The sequence below is a fragment of the Cebus imitator genome, unplaced genomic scaffold, assembly GCF_001604975.1.
Source record: "Cebus imitator isolate Cc_AM_T3 unplaced genomic scaffold, Cebus_imitator-1.0 Scaffold233, whole genome shotgun sequence".
NCBI lineage: Eukaryota > Metazoa > Chordata > Mammalia > Primates > Cebidae > Cebus > Cebus imitator.
In genome coordinates this window covers 3,165,078-3,189,091 of record NW_016107548.1, presented here as the reverse complement: position 1 = coordinate 3,189,091, position 24,014 = coordinate 3,165,078, and the positions used below count along the sequence as shown (strand labels likewise).

Here is a 24,014-nt window from a genome sequence, read left to right as displayed (position 1 = left end):
ATCCCAGCACTTTGGGAGGCTGAAGCGGGTGGATCATGAGGTCAACAGATCAAGACCATCCTGGCCAACATGGTAAAACCCCGTCTCTACTAAAAATACAAAAATTAGCTGGTTGTGGTGGCGTGAGTCTATAGTCCCAGCTACTTGAGACACTGAGGCAGGAGAATCACTTGAACCTGGGAGATGGAGGGGAGGTTGCAGTGAGCCGAGATGGTGCCACTGCACTCCAGCTGGAGTGACAATGCAAGACTCCGTCTGGAAAAAAAAAAAAAAGGAGCAGCCTGGCTGCCTTTTGGTAGTACAGATGTGCTGCGTTGTAGGGGACCCTTCCTTGTCCAGACTGTCTGGACTGTCCCAAGCCAGCAGACTGATCTGCTGAGTTGACCAAATGGCAGAGATGGTGGCTGCCTCTCCTCCTGGGAACTCAGCCCTTCTCAGGCAGACTCCAGCCTGTCACTGCTGGCTGGTTGGAATTCCAAGTCAGTGGGTCCTAACTTGTGAGGTGCCTGAAGAACGACACTGCTTGGATCCTTGGATTCAGCCTTGCTCCTAGTGGTATGTAGGGACAAATATGCCTTGCCAGGAATACCGGGGCTGGAATATACAAAACTCCTGTATCTCTGTGTGTGCCCGAGTTGCTGCTCTACCTGGATGCCACACAGCTCTCTGTTGGTGACATGGGCTTATGAGAGGATCTCCTGATCTGCTGGTTGCAAAGACTGTGGGAAAACCGTGGTTTCCCCAGATTGGATTGCTCAATCACTAACCACTTCCCTTGGCTGCCGGTGGGGGTTCCTTTGGCGCTGCATTACTCCTGGTGGACTGTTGCCCCACCCTGCCTTTCTTCATTCTCTGTGGGTCAAGCTGTTTGTCTAGTCAGTTCCAATACAAGAACCTCGATATTTCAGTTGAAGGTGCTGAATTCACTCGCTGCTTTCAGTCTTCTCTGTGAGTGCTGCAGACTATCGCTACTTTTAATTGACCATCTTGGCACTCTCTCCTGTTTGCCTTAAATATGTACAGTTTAACTGCATGTGAAATATTCTGCAATAGAGTTTTTAAAATGAAAAAAAAATTTCCATAGATTTTGTTTTTCAAATAATTTTTCTGGTTACTTTTAGTCTTTGGAGGGCCCAGTAAAAAAATTGGACATATTTGAATGGAACACCTGACCTGGGAAGCAGTTTTAATTTTATTCATATTGTCTGTAATAAAGTAGATATTTCCCTTCTATAAGAGTTTTTCATGACCATGATGTCTTAGTCTTTTAAAAGTTTGTTGGACTTTTGATCTTTTTACTTATATATACTAAGGAAAGGTCTTACGATATTTGGATCCATTCTTGGATTGTAAGCACTCAACAGTGGGCTGTAGGTCAAACTGAGTTTATTTATTACGTTAACCTTAGTTTTTGTTTATTCAGTTCTTTAGCTTCAGAACAACAGTCTTTGAAAATAAAATGCTACTTTTCTAAGAAGAGATAATAGCTAGTAAGGTTGCAAATAAAACCCAGCAGGGACTCCATATGCTAGTTAGAAAAGTCTGGTTCTATCATAGAAAAAGAATAAATTGAATCAAGCCAAGGAGGTGACAGGGTGCTAATGGTAGTAGGAGGTAGGTTTGGCACAAGAAAGGAAATGGACTAACCACATTGTTAAAGACTTGTTTTATTATTTATGCAAGTGGTCCAATCTCTAGAAATAATAAAACACAGCCTCTTCCCTCTTATACCAGTTATGAATAAATTTTGGGCAATTCTTTACTATTTTTTATTTTTCAGTATCTTATCAGGGAAGATGTTAAAAACATGGGCTTAAAGTTTTTAAATATGAAAATAAAAATCTGTTGGGGAGGAACACTAAGAAGGAGGAAGACTAGGAGAAGGATGTTATAAATAGCTTACTTAAACTAGTTGAATCTAGTTTTGTTTTAAAAAATTTAATAATTATTTTATTCTTATAGTGCAGACAGTGAGTGAATTCAGGATATCATAGTAGTGATATTTTAAAAAATAATTGTTGTATATATTCTTAGAGCTAAATTCTAGTATATGTTTTACTGCTTTGTTCACAGGATATTTTGAATAACCTTGAATCATGTGACCTTGAGGATGATGACCTTATGCTTGACGTGGATCTGCCTGAGGATGCATCTCTTGAAAATGGTAAGTTGAGACTATTGAACCTTCAGAGGCATATGCTTAAGCTACTTGACTGTAGCCAATTTGATATTTGTTACTTGCAGACTTCTTAATCTTAATGGAGCCTTTCAGACTGAGAATCAGTCTAAAGTGATGTAAAATAGGTTCATTCGAAAACTAACTTAAATATTTAAAACTTGATTTTGTAAGTCTTAGATACAATTCTGTATGATCCAATAACATTGTATACCATAAAGTCAGTTGCAGATTAAGAGTTTTCTTTTTTTCTGTGTACAGATACCCAGTTTTTACTCCCTTTATCTCATTTTGATTGTAAGAAGAAATGTATTTCAGAAACATACCATCTGACTTGTGAAACATTATAATATCTTAATTGGATATTTTATAAAGATTAATTCTGGGAAAGTGATGACCTTCTGAATGAATCATTCTGTACATTTTACTCCCAATTCTAGTCTGTCTTTCTCTCTAGATCCCAGTAACTGCTGGGGTAAGACTTTAGATAATCCACATGGGAGACAGGCCTTAGGTTCTCTTGCCTCCAATGACATAGCACTTGTAGGATTTTCTGTCTGAAGGACTGTTGGAGAACCAGAAACCAGCATACAAAAGCCCTTGGGGCACAGGTTGAAGTAGGGATGCATCTAGGGAGAGGGATAGCTTAAGAAATAGGAGAATTTCCTGTCAGTCAACATTTGGCTGGTCTCACAAGCCTTCATGGGCTAGAGGTAAAGTAAAAAGGGTGAGTGGGGTCCTTTTATCCATGGTGCTAGAAAAATGCAAGGAATATTTCAGAGAGGTGAGGTGTTTGTCTTAGTGCTTCACTAGGGTGTTAGTAGCCTGCTTTGCTGCGTTACTACCAGCTTATATTTGTCATATTGGTATGGCTCTTAGTTTTCCTGCCAGAATGCGATATAGCATTCTCAGAATCTCAGGGGCTTTCAAAATAAACATTTATTTTTTTCATTCATGGATCTGAGGATTAGCTGGGAAGCTCAGGCCATGTGACTGGCTTTAGGTCTATTCCATGTTTCTTCATTTTGAGATCAGAAATACTTTGGGGTAGGTTGTTCTCATGACAGCAGAAATGCAGCAGGATGAGCAGAAACATGCATGTTTGTGTCTCTTAAAATCTTAGCTAAGAACCAGCACATTCTTTTTAGAGTAACAAAAAATATTTTATCAAAACATATGATTTACAGAAGTTTCCAGACAAGCCATTCAAAATGGTCACAAGCTTTTTTGAAGGAGGGAATATACTTGACAGCAAAGTTACAGTGTTATTAGTGAGGGCTCTGATGTTTGTTTAATGTTCCCGTTTTATTTCAATCAACCTTATCCATGTACATTGTTTAAATAAAATTAGGCCGTGCTAGAGAACATACTGTAGATCTGCTTAGCTGCTGTTAACCAGTACAATTAGATCACCAAAAAACGGGAGAAAGTAGCACATAAAATTAAACTACCTCCTTCCTTTNAAAAAAAAAAAAAAAAAAAAAAAAAAAAAAGAAAAGAAAAGAAAGACATTCACACCCCTGCAGCTAACCTGACAGCTACCTTCATTCACAGAGGACACTTATTTCTAAGCACATTCTGTTGGTCAAAGCAGGTAACATGGCCAAACCTAACATCTTTGGGACTGGGAAATATACTGTTCATGATGAAGGCTCTGTACATGATTAAGGCCATTGCATATATAATTCTGTAAGGAGAGAATGAAGAGTTGAGGACAGTATCTACTCTCTCGCAGAGATAGAGAATGTTTCACCTTTTCTGCTGTTACTTAGGATGCTCTAGTAAACAGCTGAGTTCTAGTGTTGAAAAAGAAAAACAAAACAAAAAAAAAACAAAAACCCAGCCAACACTCAGGAAGAACAAGGAAAGTGATAGAACCCTAAGGATTAGAGTAGTCCAAGGAAATAATCACTTAGATTCAAATAAACACAGTTCTTTCTGGAGTTAAAAGACAAGATTTTCCCAACAGAATAGTTTATTCAGTAAATGACAGAAAACATCACTGCTGTTGAATCTCAAAGTGACTTGGAAGATAAGTAAAAAAATATTGTAGAACACAGAGGAAAAACATAATCCATTGAAAAGTTGTAGGGGAAAAATAATGAGACCTGATGATCTGGGAAATTTAATGGGAATTTTTAGGGCTGTTAGTGAGGAGTGAGGGATTTACTTCCTTGGAATAAATCACATCCTAGATAATACATTTTACTTTGACAGAATTATCACAATTTCTCTTGGAAACTTTATGCCCTTTCTGAATGGAAGTAGAGAAAAAGCATCTTAGAACCTGCCTTATCTTTAGCAGACAACAGAAAGTTACCCAAGTATTAGGTAAAAGTAGAATCACAGGGAAATTTAGTCTTTGAGGTCTTGAATGGGGACTTGTGAAAAGTAGGAGGAAACTTTTGGGAACATCCCACGTAAGCAGTACTTTAGATTTTTCTAGAAGGCAAACAACTATTGGCTATTTTGAGTAAAGGAGCATTAAAGAAAGCATGTAAGAACACGGATCTAAAATATGTAGCCTTTGTAGGCACCAAAGATAAAATAGTATCTACATTTAGTACTATAGGAAAGGGGGAAATTATTCTTCTTATGGTTCGTAGGTCCCGAATGACGGTACATGCCCATTTCATTGTTTTTGGCTGGTAGGATGAGAATGTTACAGGGACTGGTAGAGGTTTAGGGAGTCTTATAATATGCTTTCTACTACAGGTTTTAGTTCTTTATAGCTTCTGGCTGTTAATGATATTATGCAGGTTTGGTAAAGGTTTAGATTGGGGCCAGTCGCAGTGGCTCACTCTTATAATCCCAGGGCTATGGGAAGTGAGGTGGATGGATCACGAGATCAGGAGATCAAGACTATCCTCACTAACACGGTGAAACCCCATCTCTACTAAAAATACAAAAATTTAGCCAGGCATGGTGGCACGCACCTGTAGTCTCAACTACTCAGGCAGCTGAGGCAGGAGAATAGCTTGAACCTGGGAGGCAGAGGTTTCGGTGAGCTGAGATCATGCTATTGCACTCCAGCCTGGGTGACAGAGCGAGACACTGTCTCAAACAAAAAAAGGAAGTTTGATCATTTTGAACCATAATGAATGGGTTCACTGCCACTAATTTTACCAATATCAGTGGAGCTCAGTGGAGATTTTGCCCACAGAACAGTGGCACCTCACTGAAACCTTTAATATGGATACAAGTTTGCTGTGATCTCATCATGAATGCCAGTTGTCAACCTGTCATATCATGGAAGAAGCCATGAGGAGAGTATTTCTCTGGTGAATGCATTTGTACAGTTAATCTTTCCCTATTAAGTGGCATATGTAGTACCACAAAGGAGGAGTGAATGTTGGTCAAATGTTTTCTGGACATTTGTGGGCTAGGATTTGGAGGCTGTCGTTGGAGGAAAGTTTTTTGAGATTATATTAGTCTGTTCTCATGCTGCTGTAAACAGCTGCCCGAGACTGGGTAATTTATACAGGAAAGAGGTTTAATTGACCTCCTGCATGGCTGGGGAGGCCTCAGGAAACTTAGAATCATGATGGACAGGGAAGCAAACACATCCCTCACATGGCAGGAGAGAAGTGCTGAGCAAAGGGGGAAAAGCCTCTTATAAAACTATCAGATTTCATGAGAATTCACTATCACAAGAACATCATGGGGGAAATCATCCCTGTGATTCAGTTATCTCCACATGGTCCTGCCCTTGACACATGGGGATTATTGCAATTCAAGGTGAGATTTGGGCTGGCACACAAAACCAAACGATATCAGAGATGTAAGGGCAGAAAAGTATGATACATTTTCTCACCCATCAAAAGGGTCATGGCTGACATGCCTATAACAAAAGGTTAACAAAAAAGTGTAACACATTTATTTAATCGAAATTTTACGTGACATGAGATTCTTAGGAAATGAAGACCGAAAGACCTAGGGAAAACTCTAATTTTATACTTAAGCTTGATAAAGAATGGACAGCTGTATAGAAATATGATTGGACACAAAAGGGTTATGAACTAATCGTGATAAACTGAGGGTGGGGAGGGCGACCCAACAAGGACTGTCTGTTTAGATTCTTCTTGGATTCTCTGTAGTACTTCTGCCTCCTAGGTATGGTGCAGAACCCCTCTGAAATGAGGGTCTTTAAGGAAGAAAGGAAAAGAGAGCGAGTGACCTTTCAGGGTTTTAGGGCTTCCTTTGAGGTAGAGGATTTTTAGTTTCTATGACCTGCCTTGGGAAGAGGACTTCTGGTTTCTGTGACTCACTTTGGAGAAGGAAGAAGGAAGAAGTGAGAATAGGAAGATCAGAAGGATCTTGCCCCTGAGGCATTTCCGATTTTCCTCAGTTCGAAGTACTCATCTTGCCAAAGTGCCAGGCTTTGTAGTATCATATTCTGATTCCCAACAGAGAAATCCACACCTGAGTGTTTTGGTGACCCTGAGTGTAAGGTAACAGTTGCAGTGTTTAAGGTTGATATTTTAGTGCCTGTATCAATTAAACATTTGTAAGGTTGTCCTTTAATACTTAGAGAAATTTATTTTTGACCTTAAGGGTGAAACAGAAAATTTGGTGCTTGACTTCTTCCTCGGAATACTTTTGCTAATAACACTTTTTTCTTCTTTGTTTCTTATCTCATGCTAAAGACTTCCTTCAGAAGGCCTATATTTTTCTCTAGCAGGGGTTCTCTACTCAGTTAAGGCCCAGTCTCGCCTGCATCTGCATCTGGTTGTGATCAGCACATTGGGTTTTTGAATTGGGTTGCCTTCAGGTTTACCAGTTCTTTCTTTAGTTTGCCACAAACCACATCATTCCCTATGGTATAACACACATTCAGAGGGACTTATTTTCTTTTTTAGTTGTATTTGTTCTGTTTTAAATTTTTTAGTCTCTTGGTCGGGGATGGTGACTCACTCCTGTAATCCCAGCAATTTGGGAGACCAAGGCATATGGATCACTTGAGGTCAGAAGTTCAAAACCAACCTGGCCAACATGGCGAGACCCCTTCTCTACCAAAAACAAAAAATTAGCTGGGTGTGATGATGCACGCCTGTAATCTCTGTTACTGAGGAGGCTGAGGCAGGAGAATAGCTTGGGCCAGGGAGGCGGAGGCTGCAATGAGCTGAGATCATGCCACTGCACTTTAGTCTGGGCAACAGAGCTAGACTTTATCTCAAAAAAAAAAAAAAAAAAAAAAAAAAAAAAAGTCTCTGACAACTAGATTTATCTCCGTCTTATAATTTTGTTTGTTTTCTCTTTTCTTCTCTATATTATTTCTTTTATTTTGTCAGGGAACGCTTAATCTTTTCTAAGGAACCCTCAGCAGTCTTATTCCACATTATCTTCTTAGCAGCATTTTACAATATATAAACACGTGATTGATATATCCCTTGAGAAGTTAAATATGGTGCTGCCTGCAGAATCTTGGAGCAGTCATTTCTCTAGAGTTTAAGCCCACTTTGTCTCAGTTTGAACATTAGTCTTTTGTGGTTATGGCGAATGTTTGCTTCCAATGCTTACTTGCCATTATGCTTACATTTGAGTTCAGGTTTCAATAAAGATTCCTCAATTTGGAGTCTGTATGTGCAACCTACATTAGCAAATACAAAAGCACCACATCAGTTTCTACATTGTAATTGCTCACGATATTTAACACATCTCCTGGCCTGTTCTCCCAGTTTGCTTGCTTCTTCTTCTGTGTGCACTGTATTGATACCATTCAAATAATGTATCAAGTGGTTTTTTTTTTTTTTTTTTTTTTTTTTTTTGACGACGTTTCTTGCTTTGGAGGGAGTGGAATTTTTCTTGCCTGAATTGAGGAAATATATGAATTCGGAATAATTAAACGTAGATTATCCCTTGCTCTATAGAGTTACTCAAACTAAAGTAACATTTTAATATCATATAGAAATACTTAACTGGGTCTTAACTGAATCTATGAATATAATACAAATATGAATTTATATATGATGGCTGAGGTAGAAGAATCCCTTGAGGCCAGGAGTTTGAGACCAGCCAGCCTGGGCAGCATACCAAGACCCTATCTGTTAAAACAACAACAACAACAAAATAAAAATTAAAAAAATAGGCTTGGCATGGTGGCTTATACCTGTAGTCCTAGTTGCTCTGGAGGTTGAGGTTGAAGGATGGCTTGAGCTCAGGAGTTTGGGGTTACAGTAAGCTATGATTGTGCCACTTTAGCCTGGGTGACAGATTGAGACCCTGTCTCAAACAAAAAGAAAAACCTTCTTGAGATTATTTTAAATTTTCTTTTGCAATCTCGTTTTCTACTTCTGACCTTTTTTGACATAATGGTCACCATGCCTTTATTTGTCAAGTTTTCTGTTANAAAGTAAGTTCAAACATAAGCCTTCTTTTAAAACATGAAAAAAATTTTTCACACTATTAAATGTATATTTCTTCTTCCTCAAGGTGACTAATGAATTTAAACAAAATTTCATTGTCTTTTTGAAAATTTATTTGAATTGTTATACATTTAGAGAAAATACATTAAAATGAATTCAGTATATATGAGAACGGAACAGCTATACTTTTTAAACTGCATCATCCTTTTTTGGAATGCCAGAGTTTGTTTTCATCCAGTATACTGTAATGAAACACTCGTCATGTTTCAAATTCAAGTTTTTGGGTCAGTGAAACAGTAATTTAAATAAGCGAGTTTTTGTTTTGTTTTGTTTTAGTGGGGATTATGTTGATTGTATAGCTCTTTGTTACAAGGAATTCTGAACATGCAGGACTTGAACTTTCTCATGTAGTAGTTCTCAGACTAGAGAAATCTTTCCTGTTCCGTGGCTTGGGTTAGTGTTTAGCAGTATTTTTAGTAACCGTCTTAAGTCAGTAGCTATGTAAGCACTGAGTGAAGATGGAGTCACAGGGCAAACTGGGCTTGCTTCCCACAGGGAGGGCTGGGAATTGAGCAGGAAGGAAGGCCTGTTCAGCAGTGCCTTGTGTGCAACTATGTCTGAGTAGGCAGCGGTAACATAATGTCTCCCTTGTGCAAAGTAACTCTCTTAGTGAGTGCTCAGATATGTGAGGAAAAAGTATTTGGGTAAGTGAAGAAGCTTGGGATGTTTCAAAAGAATTCTTTTCATGTTTTTGTGGTATTTGGATTTAAGGGAGTGTACTGTTTGTTTCTGCAAAGTACTGGCTTTGTTTTCAGTGGCATTTTAGACTTTTTGAACAAGCTCTTACTGCAGGCAGATTGAAGCATCTTACTTTCTGAAAATGTGAGCTTAATTTTAAAAGTGTGATTTGTTTATGATGAAAAGTTAATTTGTGCTTCTTGAAATCAGTGAAAATTAATTGTAGCAGCCTTTTATAGAATGAGTTCTCTTAAAAATCTGCTGTTTCCTGTCATTTTCTTTCTGAAATCAGAGCCAGTTTGTGATATGATCAAAACTACCTAAAACTGATTATGAGTGTTTAAAATGTATAATGTTGATTTCAAGGATAATTTGCCTGTTTTAAAACAGTGTGGCAGTTAATTGTTTACGTGACTGTGATATAAAAGCATTTTAATTTATTTTGAATAATATTAAGTTCAGTTTTCACCAGAAGAACTGGTTATGCTTTTAGAAATCTTGATATTGTGATTCACATAAATGACTGGTATTTTTAGAATATTATTTTTATATTTTCAGCAGCATTTGATTATCAAGCTATAAGTAGTTAACTTTTATGGAGTGTGTACATGTTTGTAGTCTTTTTGCTTTTGAATCTGTCTAGTGGAGTGTGACAATATGAACCGCTTTGACCGACCAGACAGAAATGTTCGTCAGCCTCAGGAAGGATTTTGGAAAAGGCCACCCCAGAGATGGAGTGGACAGGAGCATTACCACCTCAGCCACCCTGACCACTATCATAACCATGGAAAAAATGACTTGAGCAGGTGAGTACTGTTCTAACTTAGATTTCATTTGCTGTCCTCTGATTTTGAGTTATAATTCTCCATTTCCCACAATGCTCAAAAAACCTGTTTTTGTCTGGTTGGTTTTTAGAGGCACCAAAAAGCACTTCGAATTTTATGTGGTCTAATTTGTTCTTTGTGGCCCAAATGTTTTTTCATTAGTTTTATCATAAATATAAATATTCTATTTGTATCTGCTTTTTGGACTTCCAAGTTATGGTATGATTTTCTAGCTCTCATTTGGAAATGATTAAATGTTAACTTTGTTAAAGTTTATCATTTTTCTAAATAATATTTAAAATTAGTGCCAAATGATTGGTCTTCTTTTGCTCATGTAGTAAGTTAAAATTTTAAAGATCCACAAGTACCATTAAAAACAAAAGAAGGTACTATTTAGTGCTGAAGGTACTGTTTAGTCTTTTCCAAAGTAGAGGGTAGTCTTTAATTTGATTAGATCTTATTTGTAACGAGGCTCCATAGTCATTCAAACCTGGGATCAAAACCTGACCTGGCACAGATTAGCTTTGCAATCTTAGATAACTTACTTAAGCCATCTCTACTTCACTTTACTATCTTTAAAACATAATTAATAATATCTTTCTCTCAGTGTTTGAGAATCAAGGATAAAAGTGCCTAGAGTAGTGTTTAGTTTACAGTAGGCACTCTGTGGAAGTCATTAATTTTTCCTTTTCACTTTCTTACCTCATTCCACAGGGCTTTGAGGTCATTTTGGAGCACATTTACAATACAAATAGTACAACTAGTATAAAAATAATGGAAGAAAAACATGGTGTCGTATATTTCGTAAAATGAGGGAAAAAAATTGATTCTAAGATTCTTTGCAGCGAAAGCAAAGAATAAAATTCAATTTATTGTGACATACACAGTATGCATAAGATAAAGGATGTATTTTTTTCCTGAAATAATTTGTCAGAAAAGTTAAGCAACATTTAAAAAAAACTGTTCCTTGGATGTCAACAGTTGTAGTAAAAGAGGTTCCCCAGTCAAATGAGTATGAGAATGAATAGATTATAAGCATTTTTTAGATGGCGGACTCCACTGTGCTTTTATGTTATAATACTGTGATTTTGCAAAAGGTGGTAAAAAGTGTAATATGTAGCCATTTTCCAAAATGTATGATCACAAATCCCTTCTACTTAGTGTATTTTAAGGGACTATGGTATGGATAATCCACACGAGTGATTTTTACTGAGGAGAGAAAAATGCGCAGCATTCTTAGGGGTTGCTAATTTGACTGACTTAGCACAGAACTTCCCAACAGTTGGGCTGAGGTACACTGGTTGATAATTTTATTGAAACCCTCAAGCTTTGGGGTGTTGGTGCTGAGTTTCAGAAACCTAGATCCACTCGAGCAAGTTATGGGATGGGTGGTACAAAAAGAAGCCTCCTCCAATATGAGCCTTACCCCTTACCTTAAAACTATTAATTTATCTCTGTGCATTAATATTAAAAAGGTTTGAGTGTACTAGCTCCAGGGCCTTTTCAGTATTGTATGTGCAAAAGTCCTTTTCCCATTTTAAGACTTCCTGAGTGTTGCCTCGCTTTCTTCAGTCCCTTAATTCCCATTATTAATGTCATTAGTTAGGATCATGTCCTATTCGCAACTCAGGGGTATTGGGAAGACTAGTGGTTGAGAACTAATACAACTTCTCATGTTCTCATCATAATACTGCTCTGTCTTTTTACCTGGCCTAATCTTCCACTCCTCTTTTATGTCCAGACCTTTTTTTTCTTCTACACCTGTTGATATGCTATCTGGAATTCTCTCATATTCTAGCAAACTCACATTCTTCATCTCTTCAGCTGCATCCTCCTAATCCTAACTGAAACCTAGGTCTTTCCCAAATGTACTACTTCCCCAGTAACATTTTTACACCAAAGATTCTTATTTTCCAATCACCCAATACTTTCCTGTTTAGAGATGGGGTTTTTGTCCTCATTCCTTATTGTCACTTTTAAAGGAAGTAATGTTAAGTCCATTTTTTTTTTTTTTTTTTTTTTTTTTTTTTTTTTTTTTTTTTTTTTTTTTTTTTTTTTTTTTGAGACTTAGGGCATTTGGCTGTATCAACTCCTGTTTACTGGTTCCTACCTGGAGCTTACAAAAGGTTTGGCCCTTGGCCCACTTTCCCTCTTTATTAAAAGCTTTGCTGCATAGTGGTAGTGGCTACAGCGTTCATGTACCTGAGTCATTTAACCCTCTGTTTGCTTAGTCCTGTAGGACAATAGTCTCCAATCTTTTTGGCACCAAGGACCAGTCTCCTGGAAGACAAATTGTTCACAGGAGGTTGGGCCGATGGTTTTGGGCTTGGAATGAAACTCCAGATTCTCATGAGGGGTGTGCAACCTAGGTCTCTTGCATGCACAGCTCATAATAGGATTTGTGCTCCTGTGAGAATCTTAAGGCTACAGCTGATGTGACAGGAGGTGGAGCTCAGGCAGTAATGCTTGCACGCAGGACCACTGCTCACCTCCTGCTATGTGGCCTGGTTTCTAACAGACCATGGACTGGTACTGGTCCCTGGCTAGGGGGTTGGGGACCCTGCTGTGGGATTTTTCTATATACAAGATACGTTATCTGCGAATAGTTTTACTTTTTCCTTTCCATTTTGGATTAATTTCTTTTTATCTTTTGAGTAATTGCTATGGCTACAACCTTGTGAAAGCCAATAACTGTGTCTTGTTTCTGATAATAGGGAAAAATAAATATTTCAGATATTTTACTGTTAAGTGTGATATTAGCTGTGGATTTTTAAAGAGATTTTTTTATCAGTTTGAAGTTCCCTTTCATTCATGAATAGTTGAGTGTTTTTATCATGATAGGATGTTGGATTTTGTCAATTACTTTTTCAGTGTCTATGGACGTAATCTTTTCTTCCTGCTTCATTCTACTAATGTGGAGTAATACATTGACTGCCTTTCAGATGTTGAACCAACCTTGCATTTCTTAGCTAAATTCCAGTTGGTCATGCTATAAAATTCTTTAGTATGCTGCGTGATTCGGTTTGCTAGTATTTTGTTGAAGATTTTTGTGCATATATATTTATTGAAGATTTTTGTGTATATATATATATGGATTTTGTGTATATCCATTCTCAAGAAATATTGGTCTGTAGTCAGTTTTTTTAAAATTTTCTTTCTTGAGGTATCCTTGTCTTGTTTTGATATCAGGACCACACAGATTGAATTAGGAAGTATTCCTTTCACTTCTACTTTTGGGAAGAGTTTGTGAAGGATTTTTGTGAATTCTTCTTTGAATGTTTTCTAGAATTCACCAGTGAAGTTATTTGGGCCTGGGCTTTTCTTTGTGGCAGTTTTTTTGATTGCTAATTTAATTTTTTTAGAGATTCTATATGTCTTTTTTAACTTGTTGATTTATAATGTTGTTTAAATCTTCTACTTTCTCATATATCTCTGTCCAGTTGTTTTGTCCATATCGAAAGTGAGGTGTTTAAGTCTCCTACTTCACTATATCTTGTAGGGAAGGTGTAACAGCAATAAACTCTCTGTTTTTGTTTATCTGGGAATGTCTTAATTTCTCTTTTATTTTGAAGGATAGTTTTGCCAGATGTAGACTTCTTGATTGACAGTGTTCCTTGTAATCTTTTAACAACCCCCATGCTTTCTGATGAGAAATCAGCTGTTAATGTTATTGAGCATGTCTTCCACATGATGAGTCCCTCCCATTTTTTCTGCATTAAGGATTTTCACTTTTTCTTTGGCTTTCAACAGTTAAATTATAATGCAACTCTCTTTTAGTTTATCATATATGTAGTTTGTTGAGCCTCCTAGATATGCAGACCAATGTTTTTCATCAAATTTGGGACACGTTTGGTCATTAAGTTCTTTCTACCTCTCCCTACTTTGCTCTAGCCACTTAACTAAGGGAATATATGAGCGTCATTCCTTGCTTGTCTCAAAAAAATTGAAAAAGATAAATACAAATAATGTGAAAACTACTTAAATCAGATTTCTCCCTGGCCAGGATTTGTTATTATTATTATTTTTTTTTTTTGTGGCTGTTTACTGACTTTTCTAGACAGATTCTATAAAAAGTCTGTATTTTTAAAAAATATTTGAAGTCTTTGCTTGGGTTGGTTAGTGGTCAGCTAATGGTTGGATGGAGATTTCATTGAATTTCTTGAACTAGTAAGTCTCTCAGCCTTCACCAGGGGGTTCTGTGTGTTTGCCTAGTAGTTTGCAGCGTAGGCACGCCTGCAGTCCCCGTAAGCAGTTTGCAGCTCTACCTTAGCCTTCACTTCCTGCTTGTTCAGAATTTCAAAGTTAGCCAAAGGTGGAAGGTTAGGGAATTATCTGGTATTTCCTTGGCATATACACAGCCTACACATGCAGATGTTCTTTTCTATTCCCAAGACTATATTGGAGCTTTCAAAGCCTCTTGTGGACATTACTTTCCTCAGGTTTTCATTTTATGATTTCTATTCAGCTGCTTGTTTGTCCCAATTTATATCGCCATTTCAGGCAGCTGAGATTTTAAGCAGTGCATTAGGGATAAGGGAATTACTGAATAAGCTTTGAATCAGCTCAAATCAACTTTTGAGAATGGGCTATTTCTAGGGAGCTGCCAGATAGAGCAAATCATAGCAGTTACTTGGGAGTGGTGCTTTTTGGAGAGTTCTAAATCCGTTTTGTCCCCCAATCCCAGCTAACTGCTGGATTTCACAGCTGCCATGCTTGTTGTAAGGCTTTTGGTTCTCAAGTCACTGCAAAGCTAAGGAGATGGGCATGACTATTGGATAAATTAAAATGCCTTGAGCTTGCTCTTCTCTCTGAGATTGGGCAGTGTTTATTGATTAAATGCTCCTTAGTTGTTGTAAGCATTTGGCTGATTTTTAGAGTTTTGAAAAAGTTGATTTTGACAGATTTGCCAGTGTTCTCAGTGCTTTAATGGAAGAATGGAGTTTTAGAAATCTCTGTCATTCTGGAAGTGTTTCTCTTCACTTGTCATGCTTTATTTTTCTTTCTTTTTTTAACTAATAGGTTTTATTTTTTTAGAGCAGCTTTGCGTTTACAGAAAAATTGAGCAAAAATAGAGTTCTCATGTGCTTTCTCACCTTTTGTTACATACAGTTTCTCCTGTGATTAACATCTTGCATGATTTTGGTATTATAATTGATGAGTCACTATTGATATTATTTATTAAAATTTATAGTTTGTATTAGGGTTCACTCTGTTTTGTATATCCTATAGGCCTTGACAAATGTATAATGCCATATCTCTACCATTATAGTATCATACAGAGTAGTTTCACTACCCTTCAAATTCTGTGTGCTCCACTTATTTATCCCTCCCTTGTTTTTCTGAACTCAAGGTAAATATTGATCTTTTTGCTGATTCCACAATTTGGCCTTTTCCAGAATGTCAGATAGCTATAATCAGATAGTAGGTAACCTTTTCAGATTGGCTTCTTTCACTTAGCAAAATACATGTAAGGTTCCTCTACATCCTTTTGTGGCTTGGTATCTCATTAAAAACAAACAAACAAACAAACAAACAAAAATGGCGGGGTGCGGTGGCTCAGGCCTGGAATCTCGGCACTTTGAGAGTCCAAGGCAGGAGGATAGCTTTAGCTTAGGAGTTCAAGAACAGCTGGGCATATATTGAGTCCTTGTCTTGACCCAAAAAAAAAAAAAAAAAAAATTAGCTGGGTGTGGTGGCACATGTCTATAGCCCCAGCTACTCAGGAGGCTGAGGTGGGGGGATCACTTGAGCCCAGGAGGTTGAGGCTGCAGTGAGCCAAGATCACGCCACTCTCCAGCCTGTTCAACAGAGAGAGACCCTGTCTCAAAAAAAAATTACTGAATAATATTCCATTGTATGGATGTACTACAGTTTGTTTATTCATTTACTTACTGAAAAATATCTTGGTTGCTTCCAAGTTTTAACAATTATGAATAAAACTGCTATAAACATTTGTATACAGATTTTTGCATGGATGTACATTTTCACCTCATTTTGGTAAATATCAAGGAGCAATATTGCTGGATCATATAGGAAGCACATGTTTAATTTGGTAAGAAACTGCCAAACCATCTTCCAAAGTTGCTTTACCATCTTGTGTTTCCACCAGCAATGAATGAGAGCTTCTTTTGCTGCTCCATCCTCATTAGCCTTTGGTTCTATGCTTTGGACATCATTAACCATTAAGTATATAGTGGTATTTTATTGTTGTTTTAATTTGCAGTTCCCTAATGACAAATGATGTTGAACATTTTATCACATGCTTATTTGCCATCTGTATATCTTCTTTAGTGATATGTCTGTTCAGATCTTTGTTCATTTTAATTTAATTTAATTTAACTAATTTAATTTTTGAGATGGAGTTTCGTTCTTGTTGCCTAGGCTGGAGTGCAAAGGCATGATCTCAGCTCACTGCAACCTCTACCTCCCAGGTTCAAGCAATCTTTGTGCCTCAGCCTTCCAGGTAGCGAGGATTACAGGCATGTACCACCATGCCCGGCTAATTTTAGTAGAGACAGGATTTCTCCATGTTGGTCAGACTGATCTCTATCTCCCAACCTCAGGTGATCCGCCCATCTCGGCCTCCCAAAGTGCTGGGATTACAGGCATGAGCTACCACGCCCAGCCCTATTTTGTTTATTATAATTTCAACTTTTACTTTAGATTCAGTGGGTACCTATGCAAGTTTGTATCACATATATGTGGACATACTGTGTGATACTGAGGTTTGGGATACAGATGATCCCATCACCCAGGTAGTGAGCATAGTACCCAACAGTTTTTGAGCCATTGCTCCTTTTTCCATCTTGTCTAGTAGTCCCCAGTGTCTATGGTACCATCGTTTTGTCATGAGTACAATGTTTAGCTCCCACTTATGAGTGAGAACATGTGGTATTTTTCTGTTCCAGCTTTAATTCACTTAGAATAATGGTCTCTAGCTATTTGCCCATTTTAAAATTGGGTTGTTTGTTTTATTATTGATTTTGAAGAATTCTTTGTGTATTTTAGATACCAATTCTTTATCATGTATGTTTTGCAAATAATTTCTTCCAGTCTGTGGCTTGTCTTATTCTCTTGACAGTACTTTTTGTGGAACATATTTTTTTAAATTTTTATTTCGAACATCCATTTTTTTCTTAAGTGGGTTGCACTTTTCATATTATGTCCAGAAAACTCATTGCCAAATCCAAGTTCACCTAGATTTTCTCCCCTTTCATCTTGTAGGAATGTTGCAGTTTTGCGTTTTGCATTTATGCCTATGATCCATTTTGACTTAATTTTTGTGAAAGATTTAAAGTCATTATTTTGTTTGTGGATGTCCAGTTCTATTCTCATTTGTTGAAAATACTATCTTTTATGCTCTATTGAATTGCCTTTGCTCCTTGGTCAAAGATCAATTGACTATATATATGTGGGTCTATTTCTGAGCTCTTTATTGTGTTCAGTTGGTATGTCGGTTCTTTTGCCAATACCACACATGTCATTTTGATTACTGTAGCTTTGTGTAGTAAGTCTCTAAGTTGAGTAGTGTTAGTGATTCAATTTTCTTCTGCTTCAATATTGTTTCAGATGTTATGGGTCTTTTGCCTGTTCTAATAAAAAAATTAGAATCACCTTGCCAGCATCCTCAACGTAACTTGCTGAAATTTTGATTGGGATTGTGTTAAAATATTACCACAAACATAAAAATACGTACATTTAACTTTTAGCATAAAGTTTTTGTTAATGGTGAGAAAAGAAACACTAATGGTTTTGTGAAATCAAGACTATGACTCAGGTTACATAAGAAATGAAGAAAAACCTCTCCTCACCCCACACACGTGTACATGCAGACACACACACACACACGCACACACACACACACACACGCACACACACTCTCACACTCTCACACACCCACACACCCCTGCACTTGCCAGTCTAACCTATGAATCACAGACTTTTAGAATAACATGAAATCTCACATCTTAGTAATCAAGAAGTTCTGTTGGAAGTAGATAGAATAAAGTTGTTTGTAAGTATATGTGTAGCCATAGAATTTGGAGAAGTTCCTTTAAAAGTGCAATAAATAATTATGCAACAATGATTTTTTTATGCATGTTGGTTTAATATCAGATTCTTCTATATGTGAATTCAGCTTGAGTAAAGTTTATCTCTTCAAGATTCTTTTCTGTAGTTTGTCTGTATCCCATTCTTTTTTCTTTTTGATTTTATTGGCAGCACTTAAAAAACATTAAATAATATTGGAGACAGTGGGCTTTCATTTCTCATGCTTCTGTAACCACTGAACTTATTTTTGCCTTTGCCCGTATCTCTAAGGGTTCATTTCTTCATATTTACTTACCTGCCTGGGCTATGATTGGCCACATAAGACCTCACTTCACTGACACGTGGCTAGCATTCTAGTGTGTTCATGCCACAACAGCTTTGCAGTCTTCTTGTTGCTTTCACTACCAGAGTTTTCTGTTAGAAATTCATGAATGTTAAAATTTATATAGAAGTACAAATTTATCCCTGTCAACTTAATGTGGGATATTATGTCCAGTAATTCTCCCTTCATCTCTTATTTTTTATTGCCCTTCTTACACATTTGCCGCTGGATTTGTGTCTTTAGTCTTAGAAAGTGATTTTACCTCCTATTTTAAAATTTATTTTCTTATGTGGGACTGGCATCATTACCTCAGAATCTGAAATCTAAATTCTGATATTAAAATCTTCATTATCTTTCTGTCCTGTGTTCCCTCTCCCTCCTATCTTCACAATCTCCTTTTAATTTTCTGAAAGTAATCCCTGTTGTATTTTTCCTTTCTGTTCCATCTTTGCTTCTTTCTGTCTCTTAGATTTCTCAGTTATATTCATTTCTTTCCCCCAGAAAACTTTTCCTCCCAGTGGGATTTTATCTCCCTTTTAACTTACTGTCAGATGGTTTAGTAACATATACATGGATGCAAAGCAAATGTGTTAATATTTTAACAGTTGGTAAATATAGGTGAAGGGTATATTGTTGTTCATTATAGTATTCTTTTGATACTTCTATTTGAAGAAATGTTTCAAGATAAAGAGGTTGGAAACTATTGATAATATGATAGTAAGTTATTTTATTTAATATTTACTGTATATTATGTACTACTCCAAGTACTTTAACGTATATTATCTCATTTAAATCTTATACTAATCTAAGCAGATAAGTATTGTTATTATGCCCATTTTATAGACTAGAAAATGAAGCATAGAGGGATTCAGTAACTTGTGCTGTGTGTTGTGTAGCTTGTAAGTGGCAACTGAATTTGAACTCAAATGACCTATGCAGGTAACATTAAAATGAATAAGATGTGACTCTTTTTTCCAAAGGGCTTACAATCCAATTAGAGTTGATAAGTATATAGGTTTCTTTAGTTTATGCTGTGAAAGAAATTAAAGATCATAAAATGATAGTTTTATCTAGTTGAGGGGATCAGGAAGGGGTTTCTGAAGAAAGCAGCATTTCAGTACTAGGAATAAATACAGGTTTAATTTTGAATCTCATGGTGGAGGTGTTTGAAATGCAACCCAAAGCATATAAATTTGTCCACTGGGCAGTAGAGAACATTGAGAGTTAAAAAAACTATGGCCCAAAGATAATAAATATTTTCAATAGCTAGTTACTGTCAGGATTTAAACCTGAATCTGAGGTGAGAGCAGCTGTTGTGGCTTTTCTAGATGCCAGTTCTTTGTTTCAGCTGGTGAACAAGACTTGTTGACTCTTCCTAAAACATTTTAAATGTATTAATTCCATGCATTTGGATCACCTTTATGTCAGCTTAATATATGTCCATATTCCATATCTGATTCTTATCTGTCTCTCACTTGGCAAAATGAGAAGTACATTTTAACTTGATTTTTAACTATTCAGATTACACTTCTAAAGCAGTGCTTTTGTCATGTGACAGCTACAAAATTTTAGAATCTTGGAGATACAAGCTTTAAAAAAAAAAAAATTCTAATGGTTAAAATACATGTTCCTTACCCATTCAGTACAAAATCAAAACACAAAAAACCAACCAAACAAACAAAAAAACCCAAAAAGCAAAAAACCCTGAATAAAGTAAACTTAAAAACCAAAACTCAGATGCAGTACACAGTTAATTCCTTCATGGAGTTTATAATTTGGCTTGAATTGCAAAAAAATATATTGTAATAAATACTATAATGGGTCACACTATATAGGTCTCTATAAAAACAGCTTTGAAAGTGCCAAACACTGCCTTAAGGGATTTAAGGAAGTGTTCTCTGAAGTAGTGTCAACTAATTTAAGATGAAGAAGAATTATCTAGACCGAGTGTGCAGTGGAGGGCAGAATGGAGAGACTGGCAAAGACTCCCCAAAGGTTGTGGTTTGGAGATGAGAGTTTAGCATACTTTTGGAATCTCAGTTAATTAGGTGTGAATTAAGAATCCACTCTGAGGGAGGCACGTGTGGTGAGGGAAGAAGTTGAAAAATAAATAGGATTCAAGAGCAACAGTTTAAAAATTTCTAAAAATCTTTTTCTTGGGTTAAAAGAAAGTCAGGCCTGAAGTACTTGTGAGAATTTATGAGAAGTAGTTTCAGAGAAAAATAATCTTGTGAAAATTGACCTCATACTGAATATTTGAGAATTCAGAGATTTGGAAATATTTGTCAAAAGCTAGAAAATTTGGTAGAAACCATATTTCTACGTTTTCAATATGGTTGAAATTTAATTCATTGGGATTTTTGCATATTTAATACATTATGAATTTAATCTTGATGTTAAAATAGCCATTATATTGGAGAGAATATTTTTTCACTGTCTTATTTATTGACATTTTGCTAGAACTTCAAGACCAGCCTGGGCAACCCCTGTTTCTCCTTACTAGCTAACTAGCTGACTACACACACACACATACACACACAAACAGAGAGAGAGAGAGAGAGAGAGAGAGAGTGAGAGCGAGCAATTTCACATATATTAGAAATTCTTGGCGGGGTGCGGTGGCTTACACTGTAATCCCAGCAAAGAACTTTAGGAGGCTGAGGGGGATGGATCACCTGAGGTCAGCAGTTCAAGACCAGCTTGGCCAACATGGTGAAACCCTGTCTCTACAAAAATACAAACATTAGCTGGTGCCTGTAAGCCCAGCTATTCAGGAGGCGAGGCAGGAGAATTGCTTGAACCCAGGAGGCAGAGGTTGCAGTAAGCCAGATTATGCCATTGCACTCCAGCCTGGGCGACAGAGTAAGACTCCGTCTTAGAAAGAAAAAAAAAAGTTCTCATCACAATTTAAGAAATTGCTGTAACTCTGACTTCTGGTTAAAATATTTAGTTTTTACTCCTGTGAAACACATTACTTTTAATTTTTTTCTTATTCAGCATGTATGTTATTGTATGAATCTGAAGGGAAATGTAACAATTTTTGGAGTAGTGTTTTTTTGTTGTTGACACAGAGTCTCACACTGTCACCAAGGCTGGAGTGCAGCAGTGTAATCTCAGCTCACTGCAACCTCTGCCTCATGGGTTCAAGGGATTCTCCTGCCTCAGCCTCCAAAGTAGTTGGGATTACAGGCATGTGCCACCAGGCCTGGCTAATTTTTGTATTTTTAATGCAGATGGGCTTTCACTGAGAGTAGATTTTTTAATGCACTGTAAGATTAGGAAATATGTTGTGTATAGAAAACCTTTATAAAAGCTTATTTAAACTTTGTTGGAAAACATGCTTTATCAATAATGTAAAATCAAAAATAAAAAAATTGTCTTAACTGCCTGTTGGGACTCAGAAGAAATGGGAATCCAAGGATGTGTACAAACTGAGAGTTAATGTTGATAACAACGTTATGGGGCTAAAAAATGCACAGTTTAAGAGGTCAAAGTCAAAAACTAATGAACAACAGTCAGTGCAGAAAAGGAAGAATAAGTTTAATTTTTTCAGATGAGGTCTTTCCAGAGTATTTTGTTTCTATCCGGGTTCCTAAAGAAGGTTTATTCATCTAATGTGTAAAATACAAAAAGGATGGGGGATATAGAAGATAATTGTTTTAATGAACTAGAGCTGATTACGCCTTTTGTGGAAACTGTGTACTCACATTTAGTGACTGAGGTGAGTACAAGTCAGAGGCTTGATGATAATGGTAAATGATTTGTAATAATCACTGTAATAATTCCATTATTTATTTCTGAAATTCTATTGTATATGTTTTCCCTCCACCTTCTTCCCTGCCCTTCCAGAGGCTCTCCCTATAGAGAATCTCCTTTGGGTCATTTTGAAAGCTATGGAGGGATGCCCTTTTTCCAGGCTCAGAAGATGTTTGTTGATGTACCAGAAAATACAGTGATACTGGATGAGATGACCCTTCGACACATGGTTCAGGATTGCACTGCTGTAAAAACTCAGTTACTCAAACTCAAACGTCTCCTGCATCAGGTGAGTACATAATGAGCGTTTCCAGCTCTCATATTTTGAATTGTAAAATGGATTTACTTTTTAAAAATAGTTACTTGGGTTACTAATGTCTTTTTAGATTTCTGTACAATAGTGCTTGTAAATAGTACATAATAGAAAGCTCTGTGGAAAAAACCTGTGGGATATTGCATCATAGTCTCATTACACAGTCCCTGGCATTTATGAGTTGTATAATATTTGGTAAGCCAATTTCTGCTTCTGTTTCTTCATTTCCATAATATCTACATTGTAAGGTTGTTGATAGAATTAGAAATAGTAGTTGTAAATTGGCCAATCCAATTCCCGAAACATAGTAGGCATTCAGTATTCAGTGGATGCTATGCTGATTTGAGCTAAGTGGAAAATAAGAAATAACAATTTTTGCTTATATAATCATATAATTTAGTTTTTGGTTGGAACCTTCAAGTTTAATATTCTCCAGCCTTTTTTTTTTTCCCCCCGAAAAAGTCTAGACTCGTAGCAGAGATGCACTTGTCCAAAGTCACGGGACAAGCTGATGTTGGAACCTAGCATCTGATTCAGTAGCACGCACTTTAAGCATTTAGCGCTTACAGACAAGGTCAGATGTATAGCAGAAAACCAAGGAATAAAGCACTAATTTTAAGTTATAGATACCTTTTGTTTGGTTTTAAATCTATATTTATACTTCGTACAATAGCCAACATTAGCTTAAAACTACAGTTGAGACAGAACAGCCTGACTTTGCTGCTCAGTTTGCTCTCTGTCTTGTAATTCCTGGTGGCCATCAAAACCAAACACATGATATATGCACACGAAAGGCTAGTTGAAGTGAAATTTGGCTCCTGTGTTAGAAATGATGGTGAATGTAAATATTCTGTTAAAGTCAGGTAAATTGTTTTCTGTTACTCAGTTATGGATTTTCTGTACTACTCTCCAGTCTTGTAGATATATGACTACTTTTTAAAAAGAAACTTCTCTGTGCTAAAGAATGAAAGAGTGGAGAATCTTTTTGCATCTGGGAATGTTTGATTTCTCTTGAGGTAGAAATAGATTATGTGATTGAATTATCTAGACATTGAGCTTACAGCCTAGTTTAACTGTAACTGGAAAATAGGCATTATTATATAGTGTTTTTCTGCTTGCTGGTCTTGGGAGATGATTTTTTGATTAGGAGTTTTAGTGTCAAAGGGAAGAGGTGGTAGGGAATAGTGGGAAATAGGTAAAGTATGTCAGATATCCACTGTGAACCAATCATTGTACTAGCTATACACCATGTACCATCTTTTGTATTTTGGTGTACTGCCCTGAATCATGAAGTATGACTAAATATTAGCTAATAAGACCAACCCACCTCTAATAATGAAAGAAGTAGCATAATTCAGGCAGTAATAGGTGAGTTGGTAACCAATGATTGGTACCATAAGAGTTAAAAAGTGTTTTTTTGAGGTTCTTTATATAAAGTTGTAAATCTCTTTTTTTTTTTTTTTTTTTTTTT

The 24,014-nt window shown here is 36.7% G+C and overlaps 1 protein-coding gene across 1 annotated transcript in view; it reads left to right on the top strand.

Annotated features, from left to right (window-relative positions):
- CCSER2 (coiled-coil serine rich protein 2) overlaps positions 1-24,014 on the top strand; it is a 176,871-nt gene that overhangs the window by 67,686 nt on the left and 85,171 nt on the right. The window contains 3 exon segments of the mRNA XM_017497599.2: positions 2,074-2,164; positions 9,923-10,085; positions 22,324-22,519. Coding sequence (XP_017353088.1) covers positions 2,074-2,164; positions 9,923-10,085; positions 22,324-22,519 — 450 coding nt within the window.